The 13,409-nt window shown below is 37.1% G+C and overlaps 1 protein-coding gene across 2 annotated transcripts in view; it reads right to left on the bottom strand.

Annotated features, from left to right (window-relative positions):
- LOC106948616 (adenylate cyclase type 1) overlaps positions 1-13,409 on the bottom strand; it is a 47,890-nt gene that overhangs the window by 17,487 nt on the left and 16,994 nt on the right. For both annotated transcript variants that reach the window (XM_015034391.1, XM_015034392.1), the window contains exon 4: positions 12,654-12,765. In XM_015034391.1, the coding sequence (XP_014889877.1) occupies positions 12,654-12,765 (112 nt within the window). The remainder of the gene's footprint in view (positions 1-12,653; positions 12,766-13,409) is intronic.

The following is a 13,409-nucleotide window of genomic DNA, read 5'->3' as shown; positions in this document are numbered from 1 at the left end:
TTTTTTTTTAGAAACAAATTAGTTTTTGGGATTTCTTTTTATTTTTTTTTTTTTTTTTTTTTTTTTTTTTTTACATGTTTGGCATTACTACAAACAACACAAATGTTACATTTTACAGCTCTTATATCATGTTAACTTTAATGTTTTCAAGTGGTTCAAAGGTTTGACCACAGAATGACTACAACATTCTCAGGTCAACATCCTCTTACCTTACAGTACCTCGGAAAGCTACAGCTTGACAGTTACTTTGTCACACAAACCAACCTAAAAAAAAATGAATGCATTTTCTAACAGACCAATGCAAAAATAATGCATAGCTGTGAAGTAGAGGGTAAATGAAACGTGGTTTTTGACATTTGTTTTGAAAAAATAAATGACTCCAAAATAAATTCCACTGCAAACATGTTCTTTCAGAAGTCACCTTATTATTACGTAGACTTCTCTTGTCATTCTCAATATGGATACAAATGCTCAGTGAAGGTTAACAAAGGCATGTTAGAGAACAGTAATGAACAAACAGAATCATGAAGACCATGATTCTGTTTGTTCAAACAGATCAGGAATAAAATGGTGTCACAGTTTAAAGCAGAATCAGCTTGAATAAAGTTTGACACAAAGTTTGTCCAGCCCAAGAATTTAAACCAATGCACTCTGCGTTGTTTTATATAAAACTTAAGAGAACTTCCCCGTCACTTAAAAATGCTTTAACTGCACAGTTCACAGCTTACATATACATTGTTGTTTAGCAGCTTCTCTTGGGCTGACATGTCCATTTCCTAATCTATTACCTAATAACATTTTTTTAGACGTTTAAATTGCACTGGCACTAACAGCTCCCACGATGCGATGGATCTGTCTCACTTTAGGGAATAAGGTGAGTCACTCACTCTTTGGAACAATAAGCAGCAGTGTGGAAAGATGGCTTACAAATATAGCCTTTCATTAGAGGATATTAACAACAGACATTCATTTTACCAGGGAGACCAGGTTACCGTGGGCGCCTCCTCATAACCCTTCATTGTTTCCATTAAGGTAATGGGATTGCTGCCCATGCATGTGTAGAGCACAAAGACTCATAATTATGCACACTGGTGGGTACGAGACAGGATGGACACTCTATTTTTAACACAGAAATCATGTGAGTTTCAGTAGAGCTGGAGAGTTAGAGGTTGTTCCACGTCTCGGAAGACTTACCTGCTGTGAAAAGGAGGAAGCATTTATTCTTAGACACTAACCTACAAAACCTGAATGTACATCACGGAAAACTCTCTGGCTGCCCACGCTGTAAGACAAATAATTAATGCTAAATTCAAACAAAGTTCTTGCAAAGATTGACAATCCGAATTAGCTGAAGACATACAAAGACTGATCTTCCAATATCTCTCACCTCTGGTGAACTTTTTTTTTTTTTTTTTTTTTTTTTTTTTTTTGCCACAATCTGCATGTGAAGCGATTGCGATTGGTCAGAACTTTGTGGGTGTGTCTGTATATGTGGAAAAGCGGGGTATTATCTGGTTGCGCAGAGAGAGGCAATGGAGCGAAGCTATCCAGAGGTAGCAGCTGATCTCTGGTGTAAACAACAGGAGCTTGGCCATTGTGTCCAAACAAAACGGCATAAAAAAAAAAAGAAAAAAATAACATAGCAGTCCAGAAGAAATGCTGCTCCCTTGTGAACAAAAGAGTAGGGAGCACAGAACAACATAACAAATGTAAAAATAGACTAAAAACACAAGAAAAACTCAGGAATTAGCTGAGAGCTACTGAAACAGGCTGCCAAGCTTGTGTGGTTCTGGTGTGAAGAACCTAAAAGCTTCAATTCAATTTCCATCTCAACTTTTGTTAAAATGTTTGTATCACAACAGTTTGAGACCACACAAATCTACAGAGCGTACAATTTTTTGTTGTTGTTGTTGTTGTTGTTGTATCTGTTTTCTTGCTTTTATTTGTATATATGTTTTTAACTTGTCCTTTACCTCTTTTTAAATAATTAGTTATTTGTTTAAAAAGTGTTTTATAAATAGTTATGATTATTAAAATCAAGATTATTATCATTATCGCTCCCTTTATATACAGTGCTTTATTTTAAATTAGCTTCTGACATATGGTCACCTCTCTATTCTTATTGAACCGACTGCAAGAATCTAGCTCCTAAACAACTAGATAATTCTAATGAATATTTTTGTTTTCTTTATAAATATTTCTTTCTTTAAAAATAAATTTCAAGTATGCTTGTATTTTTTTGTTGTTGTTGTTGTTAGAGAGCAGGCTTTCTCCCCTTGGGGTAACTTGGGGTTGGGGTTGTGCAGAAACAGATGGTGTGTTAGTGAGGCATGGCGACGCTACAGGAAGCAGGGAAAGCCCTTCTACTTAAAGAGTCTCCTACACTGTACTTTTCCTTTTGCTAATCTGCTGTGTGAGGCTTTAGAAGCTGATTCAGACTCAAGCAGGATTACCACCGTCATGTGACTGCAGCACTGTGAGCAGTCTGGGTGGTCACAGGCATAAGCAGATAGAAAAAAAAAAAAAAAAAAGCTTTAGAGTGTAACCCCTATTCACAGTTTCATTTGAAAAGGAAAATCTAAAAAGCATCCTGTATGGCCATTTTGTTGGAATTATCTTTAATAAATTGGTGCTACCATCATAATATTTTGGGAAACAGTGTGGAGAACATTTCACATTTGAGGCAGTTATCATTAATTTGGACATTATATGTTGGTGTATATGTCTTAAAGGCTGTTTCAGACCAGCAAGTCCCTGTCTTTATTTTGTCCACAGTCCTGCTTGAGTCATTCATTAGAGCAAACCTAGCAACTTTCAACAATATGAATATTTGTTTATAGCTAGTTTTTCACCTTTATCTTTAGTGATGGTTAAAGAACGTTAAAGTTTTGGCTGTTTTGTTTTTCTCTGTCTTTTCAACAAAATGTTCATCTCGCCTCATTGTTAAGAAGGTGGGTGAAGTCTGGATACCAGAGCAGATATCCTGACAAATATTTGGATATCAGTCTGACATTATTCTACAAGCCAACTAGATTATAGAATAACAATCTAGAGTATCAGACTGGTATACTTGTGTTGCCCTACTCTAGGTGTACACTTATATTACTCCACAGACTTACACAAAGGTATAGGAACTTGGAATTATGCTTAATAGTAAATGTCCTTTACTTGTATAGTGCAGAGGACTTCAAAGCGCTTCCCACTACATCCAGTCATTCATGCACACATTCACACACTGACAGTAGTAAGCTACATTGTAGCCACCAGAGAGGCTGACGTACAATCGGCTCCACCGGAGCCTCCGACCACCAGCAGCTAAGGCAGGAAAAGTGTCTTGTCCAAGCACACAACAACTGAGGCAGTTCAAACCGCAACATATTTGTTCATATCAACTGGTGATAGACATTGCTGTTACTGCCATAGCAACACTGGGACTAACTGTTTTTTCTTTTCTTTTTTTTTTCCTACTGTAGATAACAGAAATTTGGTAGCATTGCACATTTTTGTTTTCGTAGCGATGCTGTGAATCAGCGATAAATGCTTAAGGTTATCATCCAAGGTTATCGAATCTCATACTGGCCCATGTCTTGTGCACGCATAAAAATAGAAAGGGACAAACAAGGCAAATACCAAGGCATTAATGCAGGGAGGAGGAACATTCAATAAATGATAATGAAGAAAAATATGAGCCAGCTGAGGGTAGCAGTTCATTTCCTCTAAGTTCCCAAAGGGGAGAGTGGAACACATTGTGCTTTGCTTTTGATACAGCAGCACAGACGACTGCTGTGCTGATAGTGCTGAGGGTAAGGGCTTCCTCTGCAACAACTTGGAAGAAATGCTTGCTGTCAGTCTGCAAATTTATGCAGTGTTATGCAGAGACACTACCTACCATATAAGTAATTACATTTCTTATTTTTTTTTCATGCAACTTGACAACTTTAACTGGCTTGTTCTTTCTTGTGTTTCATGTTAACATTATTTGATAATTCATAAAAAAGTTGGGGTTTTTTTGCAATAATGAAAGTTAGGGATGTAGGATATTAGTGAAAGGGTTTGTAACAGAAGACAGAGACATTTTCTTATAATCTCCCTCCATCTCCAGTAAAAATTGCTCTTCACTGGTTTTCACCAGCTATTTTATAGCAAATGAAAAATCTATCAACACTTCCTTCTCTCACTCCACTGTAGCGGGTTGGAGCGAGTGGGTGAGATATGTGAAGGAAACCTTGATATATTAACAGATATGGCAAATAACAAATGCTTGGTGTGCCAAAACTGCTTCATTTCTAACTGGCTTTTTGGACAGCTGATATGATTCATAGAAAAAGAAGAAAAAAAAAAACAGTTTTCTTGGACTCAAATATAGAAAATGGCTATATATTTTTGAGAAGTTGGTAATATATTTGTGGACACCAAGATGCTGAACATTTTTGTATGAATTATTTGCCAACAATAACTCAGTTTGGAATAAAAAGTTGTTTTGCAAATGAATTGGGATGCTGTACAAAAGTATAATTCACAACAACAGATTGAGATTGCAAATCATTTGAGCAATATAAAAAGATTAAAGGATGAGGGAAGGGAATACTTTTGCTTTCTTTTTATTTGCTTTATGCACAAATAAAACCAGAACTATACATACACAGTGTAAAAAGACAGTCTTTGTTCTTACTGTCTGAAATTCAATAAGACCAAATGTTTTCTATTTCAGGTGAGGGTGGGTTTCCAAAATAACCCAAATGTCAGGATAACGAGAGAGAAGGGATTGTTTAGATCATTTCTGTGTCCTTTAAGATCATTGGTTTGTGCTCACCAAGATTTCCTTGTCTTTAAAAAACAGCTTAGGAATGTCCAGATAATGTAATGGCTTTTTAAGTTGTAAGAGGTTAATTCACAACATCTGAGTGAAGTCACAGCTTTGGACGTATTTTAAGACGACACCTCAAACTCACTGTTTTCTTGTTCGACATCATGGGAATAAGAAACAGAAATCAGGAAAGACATGAGGGAGAAAATGGGCCTCTGTAAGTCTCATTTGTGCTTTGGCACAATTGCCATAAGACCAAAGGTGCTAAAACACTGTTTTTAAAAAGCAAAAAAAAAAAATGGAATGGAATGAAAGAAAACACAATAATATTCAGCCATTATACTGTTCAAGATGGATATGGGTTCAATATCTGTCATTCAAGTGTGTTTTAGTGCAAAATGTGCTTATCGACATGCAGAAAAAAGCAAAAGAACTTGTAAAGATGCTGACTGGATATCATTTTGCACAGTGAAACTAGTGTTGTGCCAATTTGCAAAGGTAATCCCAAACGACCTGAAACAGAATACATTCAGCTTGATTTAATCCCAGGCATTAAGGAAGAAGAAGAAAAAGAAAAAAAAGGTTCTGTAACATATGTCTAAACATATGATTAGACACATGTTTTTGATGCTTTCAAAAGCATTTGTTTCAAAGAAATCATGACAGGACAGACCCTTGCATCTGTGTTACATCAGCTCTTTCCTCTGACAATGTTTAGTGAGGATCTGTGCTTCAAGGAACCAGTCTCTGTTTTGAAAGAAAGGTGTGCTCCTTTCCCTCGGTTAAGTATGACTTTGTATCTTAACAGTAGGTCCACCTTTGTTCTTTTATTTTAGTTTTCTTTTTGATCCATCCAATCTTTTTTCATCCAACAGCTTTTCTCACTCATTGTAAGACAGTCCAGTTGCCAGTAAGATGTTTTTTTTAACCTGCTTTGAGTATTGTGTTATTTTTCTGATCTATTCTAAAACCAAATACCGAATTCATCCTAATTTTCAAGAAACATCAATATATAGATTTTTAAAGATTTTATACCTGAACAAAAATGTTTTATATTTAAACGTATTAATTATGGTATGAAACAATCAATCAATGATCTATCAGTCATTGACTGATTTAATCTATCAGTTGAAAATGTAAAGAGTATGGCACAATCAAGATATGGCAATTCATGCTAACTAATGATAATTTTAATTAAAAAAAAATGATCAAATGCATTTTGGTCCTGTTGTTGAGGATCCAAATGCAGAGATGAGGACCAGACAGGAATGTTGAATTAAAGACCTTAAGAAGTTGAAAACGAGGAACAGCTCGGCATCATCAACAGCAGCCTGGAGAAACATGGCGTCTGATAATGATGCAAGTGAACAAAGGAATATTTATGAACTACTGAAGAATTTAATGAATGCTCTATAGGCGGCGAGGAAGAGAGTAAGCTGAGCCACTGAAGGAAGAAACTAAAACCGGTAAACTGAAACATACAATACACAGAAATAGACTGAAGCATATAATGCTAAATGACCAAAATTACAGGTTGTGTCATGGGTTGAATTAGAACAGGCTGATGGAAACCATAGCTGCTATAAAGTTCAGGTGGGAGAATCTCTTGAAAGGAGAACTATTACTTGTGTGCGCTACAAATCTAGCTTGTCTGGAGGAGTAGCAAGAGTTGTAGTTTTCAGTTTGCCACAAGCCACATAAAAAGTATGTATGCACAAAGTATGTGTCCTTTTCCTCCCACTTCACAACTAATGGCTGCTTTGTGTTGTTCCATCACGTAAAATACAAATGGTACATTGGACTTTATGGCTGAAAGCATTCAAGGAGTATGAATACGGTTAGCTTTGTCTATATTTCTGAGGAAATATTTAACTGAACAGTTTCTTTCTTCGTAAAATACACAACCTTTCGACAAATAGATACTTGTACTTTATGATGAGCTTCAAAACAAAAGTCCAAGCTTGGACTCCGCATATTCCATGCATCAAATGAGATTATGGCACAGGCTGCTTCCTATTTAGGAAGGTTGAGGAAAAACCCTGATCGAAATTGTTAAATGATCCTTTTGTCACCTGAGAATGATTGGCTCTTTTGGTTGTTTTTTTCACATAGATAGAAACAAAATCTGAATTTTGACCAAAAGTCGGTGGCTCTAATCCTCTTTCATATTTTTCACATAAAAAAAAAATTGAATAAAAAAATATATAAATCTTACTCATTTATCTGTAGTTTTGAATTTATTAAATGGAAAATGTCTCCGACACAATACTCCTTCTTTTGGCAGAAATGAGCAATAAGGTTAACTCTCAGTGGTGTCAAGCATTTCCCTTTAATTGCAAGCACATTACACAAATTAATTTGTGAAAACAATTGAATGGCATGCTACCTGAGGATGTTACATTTAGTGTGTCTGTGGAAAAGCTGGCTCAGGTGATATTTCGCCTAAATTTGCTTTGTGTGACGAACGATGTTAGCTCAAGGTGCCTCGCGTTGCAATTACTGCAACACAAACTCATTGTCAGGGCGCTTTTTCTTAGAGGCATTTATCCTACTTACTCTGCTGTCAAGGATCCAAGCTGGCTTATTTGTTTTGGGTTTTGCTTCAGACTACAGTTTTAAGTACGCAGACATCTGAGGGGAAACAGCAGGATTGGTGAGTGATTCTTGCATCTGCTCATGAGACAAACAAGACAGGATTATTTGGCTGTGCATAAGCCCAGGTTTTGTTTTCTGGAAGGCAGCTGTCACCATTTGGACAGTGAATACTTCCTGTCCTTAAATTAAGGGCAATGAAACTACGGCTAAAACCAAATATTGAGATATACAAGTTGTTCCCACCTCCCCCGTCACTTAGACTAAACTTTACCTTTTTAAGGTTTATTTGAAATACAAAAGGGTCACAGAAAATATTTATTCTGTTTTCAGGTCAGAATGTGAGGAAAAGGGTTATGTGTCTATTTATGCAAAGTGTGTATAAGTTTTGCCTGTGTATTTGTTCCACTATCTTAGCAGACTTAAGATGTTTCCATATAAATATACTTGCCTCTATGTTGTTTTAACTAATGAAATCATTACCAAAACACTTTTTTATTGTCCTGATAGTTTTACGTTAAACAATTCTTCCAAATGATTATACATACTTCACCAATGTTTTGTTAAAGTAAGAGAGAAAGCTTTTTCTTTAAAGTTTTTTCTTATATTTGAAGTAAAACCAGATTTGACTTTAGGCCCTGATGAAGCATTTAAAGTGCAGCGTGCTTATTGGGAAATATGCTGTGAGCTTTCACAGTCATATATGAGGGAACTAAAACAAATCTCTCACTTGCGAAGAAAGTGAGAGACAGTAGATAAATCCATCATTGAGCCATTCTAAAAATGGAAACATGAAAAGCAAAGAGAGTGCAGAGAACCACAGGGCTTAAAAGACACAGTTGAAGGAAGTAGGCTGCTGCATGTCAATCAAAAAGCTGAGAAACAAGGAGCGGAGGAGTCTGAAAGCTGTGATGCAGGGAGGTGTTGCAAGAGGAGAGAAAAGAGGGACAAGAATAAAAAGCTTTGTGAAACTCCGCCAGGGAAATAGCAATGGTATACTGTGTGCACGAACACACCAAGGCCCGTCTAGTACAGAGCTATTAATGTTACACAGCGCACCGGACAGACTGTTTGAAACACAACCAGCTTGAAGTGTTTATAGAGAGAAGGGGGGGTCTCATAAAAAAACAACTGGTGTGAAAAATTACATTTATGACTTTAAAATATATTTAAAAAAAATCACATCCACATATGATTAAAAGAGTGGATTTATACATAAATGATCACTTCAGAAATGTCCAACAAAAGTTTTTTTTTTTTTTTTTTTTGTTTTATGGTACTATAGCAGTCACAGCTTTGCTTGTCTTGCTATGTACAAAAGGCTGGAGTATCTCAAAACATTCTTTAGCTGAACCCAAATATGAATGAATGAAGCACATTCTATGAAATATTAAGTTCTGTTGTGCATATGGACTGCGTTTCTCTTGTGTGATGCTCCTCCATATAATGTTCCTTTTTAATAATCAGAATATCATTGAACAGTTAATATATTCATTAATTCAACTGACAATGTAAAACATTTATGTTACACGGGTTCATTACACACAGAGAGATGTAGTTCAAGCATTGTTATTCTTAATTTTCATGATGGAAAAAAAGCAATTTAATAGAAAAATGTCAGCCTGTTGCAAACATGTCTGGTTTCACTTTCTGTCCTAAAATAAATTAACTTTTCAAAATGATTGTAATTTGCCTGAAAATGGTATGTTGGGATGAAAAGCATATATATTACAGTATGTTTTACAGTTAGAGAGTTAGTTACTTTTGCAAGCTTGTGAAAGAGTGGACAAGCTTGAGGATCTTCTACTTTGATCAGGAAATAAAGCAATGTCTGAAAAGTCAAACATTCTGCACGAATCATTTCTGACAATGCCACTGCACAGTGAAGTATGAGATTAAGAAACAATATGGTATATTTCAACATATCCCAAAAACTAAGAGAAGTTTAGATGTGGTAATTCTCGTTAAAACCGCTGGAGTTAGGTTTTGTAGCATTCAAATAAAAGATAACCACATACTGTACTTTAAGACCACTTGCTCCAAAGGTAGACTGCTACGAGTTGCAATTTTGAGGTCAGACTGAGTCCCGTAGAATGCATTGTAGATGCTTAATATGCATTTTAAGCATAGTGCTTAAAATGTGTTTCAAACACAGAAACACAGCTGTCTCTGTGTTTGGCTTGCTTATTACACTGTATCAGTGCAATTAGTTATCAATCTAAGTATTTCCTTTTATGTCTTCCTACTCCTAGGCTTTGTAGTGATTTCAGTAAAAACAACATATACCTAATTGACTTAAAAAAAAAATATGCAAGAGGACGCAAAGTCAAGTGTGAGGAGATCAAAGTAACAACAGGTTTTGCTGAGTAGCAACAAGAGCACAAAATAGTATAAGAGCTCTGGTGCAAACATCTGCACTGCCACACTTAGACGAGCTTTTCTTTATAGAAATGTGGTAACCAGGCATTAAAGAGTACGTTGCATATCAATGAACAGAGTCCGCACTGTATCTGTACCAATGAGCATCTTCTCATTTAAACTGGGTCACTACCAAACACAGAACATCCCTTTGAGAGGGCCTGTTAAGGAAACTAAATAGCATTGTACAAGAAAGGTCAGGACAAAAGTTGTGGGTGAGCTTAAAGCATTACGTTTTAAAAACAGTTGTGCAGGCACAGAGCAATAGTCAATCCATCAACCAAAAATATGGTGCAAAACGACTAATCTCAACCAAAATAAGGCGACGAGTCAGGTAAGGAGAAACATGATTAGAGAAGCATGTATGAAGGCCATGGTGACTTTCAGGGAGCTGTAGAGATACAAAGCTCAGGAGCGAGGATCTGTTTTTAAACTATTTGTTATGCACTCCATAAATTTGTCAAGTAGCAAAATCCAAACCCACAAAAGAAAGGAAGTTATAAGAGGTGTCTCAGCATCACAAGCCATGTTGGAAACTCAACAATAGAGGAAGAAGATTATTTGATTAGATTAGACTTTCTGGCCAACATGTAATATGCAATGTCGGGCAGACAACTAAAACTGAACATCTAATGTAAACATGGAGGTGACGGTGACGCTGTGGGGGCTACTTGTCATTAACTGTGACAGGGGAAACTAGTCAGAGTGGATAGGAATATAGGTGACATGGCAATCCTAGAAGAATAACTGTTAGAGGCTGCGAAACACTTGAGATCGCGGCAGAGATTTAGATCAAAGCATATTTACTTGTTAGAAAGGGGCAGTCAAATCCCACTTTGAAACTCACAAGCACTTTGGCACCGAAAAGCTTCTTAAAACAAGTGAGAAACATGGAAATGGCACACTTGGATTGAAAGAGAAATTTACGCGTGGTGCATTCAGTCCTAATTAGTTAAGAGCTGGCAGAGACAACATCAGAGCCTGAAGAGGTGTCAGTAATGAACCTGTTCACTCTGGTGGCAGGAAAACGTGTCTAAATGCAGGCTAATGAAGCTTTGTGTGTCACTTTTCTAACATGTGGTGTGAGTTTGGAAGGAAATATAATTATTTGTTAAGGCAACAAGGTTTGTATTTTCTCCCTGTGCCAGGAAGATAAAAAAAAAAAAAAAGGTGGATGATTTGTGTTAAGTCTTTCTGAATCACAAAAAAATATTTAGCAAGCTTTGATGTAGAGGTTGTGTCAATTTTGGGGAAAAAAAAAAAAAAAAGTAATAAATTTACTGTCCGTCGTTGTTTACAGGGGGAGTGATGCTGAGGTTGGACTCAGGGCAAGAATTCAGATAATGCCTAGCTTAGATTCATTCATGTTAAAAAATTTAGAGAGAGAGAGAGGAGAAGAGCAGACTTGGTCTGCTACATCACCAGCACTACAGGAGAACACTGTGTTCCTGGCCCGCTTCCCATGCAGCTTGACAAGTCCAAAGAGTGGACAGGTGGTGTGGGGATGGTGCTGGAATCGTACCATGAGATGATGCCCAGTGGCCATGTGGCATCGCCCGCTCTTCGTATGGGACGAAAGAGAGTTTGCGTGCCCAAAGTGACCACGGCTATGAGTCACTGGCATTGCCACTTCCTGCCAAAGTGGATAAGAATGACTGTGGCTTTGGGTCAGGGCAAGTTTAATAGCTGGGGACAAGTCTTTCAGGACACTATAACGCTATAAGCTAGCTGCCAAGTCCTGGATGCAGCCATCTATTCAACTGTGCAACTAGTTGTATCAAAACAGCTTAGAAATCTAAAGATGCAACTGCCTTGTTTTAGTTTTTTTTTTTTTTTTTTTTAATGAAAGCGTAAAAAACTGACACTAAAGCTAAAAAAAAAAAAACTGCAGCAGGAAGAAACCAAAATAGAGGTAAATCAATTTGTTTTTAAGGACCCAAAAGAAACAGCAAATAGCTACAACCCTGAAACAACTTATTCACAATTTATTACAAAAATAATGACAGCAATAACTGACAACAAAACTCCTGTCTTTTTTTTAGCTAGTCCTAAATTTGAACCTACAAACAAGCAAGTCAAAAATAGAAGTTCCCGACAGGGCCAAAGAAAACCCTTCTGTAAAAGCAAAAAAAAAAAAAAAAAAGAGGTTTGCTGCAATCCTCCAGATTAATGGATTTGACAAAGCCATGTGAACTGCAGGTTATGGAATCACATGGATGCTGTCTCAGCCCAATCCACATCTAAAAAAAAAAAAAAAAATCTAATTATGAAAACCTCTGTGCTATTCTATTAAACAGGCTACAGTGGAAAACAAATTAATAAGAGCAGTACAAGTTTTTTGCTTAAAAAAATGGTCAGATGAGTTGTCAACCCTGACCCATAACCCACAAAGTGAAATATTAACAGATTGGACTGCTGAAATCTTTTCCTCATCCATAACAAGAGCAACTAGAGATGAGTATAACTCATCTCCCCTGCTATCCGCTCTATTCAGTTCATTCACACAAGAGAGGAGGCAAGCTTTAGCCATGGGTAAATCTGGCTGAGATTAAAGAGGTCTGTCAACTCTTCCTCAAATGAAGCACTGGATAATCATATTAGGCATCATATGGGCTTCCAATATTCACTGTGACATCATGCTAAGCTACAGGAGTGTGCCAATAGCCTGTGGCTAAAGAGAGCCACGAGCTCACATACATGCACGCACACACACACATACAGTCATTGCTGTGTCAGAGTTTGGACAAAGCACTCTTTGCACAGTGAGTGTTGCCTTGAATGCCAACAGTGACTATAATTGAGGGAATATGGCTGCAAGGAAGGAAGGCAGACTCACCGTGGCAAGCTCATCAAACTTTCCAAACAGCTCATTTAGCAGCTTAACCAGTTCCTGAGCTGTGCACTGAGAGGCCAGGCTGGTGAAACCAACTATATCTGCAAAAAGAATGCTGCAACAGAGAAAGAGAGGGACAAAATGAAGTCAGTATTGGTTATCTATAATAGGATCATACAGTATTAAAGAAATCAATCACTGTTCTTGACAGGAATAGCAAAATTTAGAATTTTGCACATGGATCGGGGGGGAAAGGGGAGGGAGACACCAGCATCCACATGGATAACCTTCGAAGAAATGGAAAAGAATGAAAAGAAGGAGACAGACAGAATCAGTTTCATTCTCCAACTGACAGGCAGCGCATGCAGTCAAGCAGAGCAAATTAAAAAAAGCAGCAGGAGCATCTCATGGGGATCCGAGACATGGCCTGTTAGGAGCTGCAGGGTAGTCATTCTAAGACATCGTGCAACAGTAAAGGGGCTGTCGCTGTTTTCAAGGGAACTTCATTTTCAATCTTAGCAGGCTGCATGTAAGACTGAAGCTGACTAAGGAAAAGGCTGTGTGAAAAGGAAGAATCAAAGTCCGTAATCAAATGACAAATGTAGCACAAAGTAATATTTGGGTTCCCTGACAGCATTTGGAAATAATTCAAAAATTTGTGCAAATTGAATTTTTTTTTTTTTTTTTTTTGGGGGGGGGGGGGGGAATTATTTTCTCAAATTTTTGGTTTTAATCCCAAACAAAAAAACTTTTGGGACT

The sequence above is a fragment of the Poecilia latipinna genome, unplaced genomic scaffold, assembly GCF_001443285.1.
Source record: "Poecilia latipinna isolate Pla-1442-1.1 unplaced genomic scaffold, P_latipinna-1.0 Scaffold297, whole genome shotgun sequence".
Lineage (NCBI taxonomy): Eukaryota > Metazoa > Chordata > Actinopteri > Cyprinodontiformes > Poeciliidae > Poecilia > Poecilia latipinna.
This window is presented reverse-complemented; position numbering and strand designations above follow the sequence as displayed.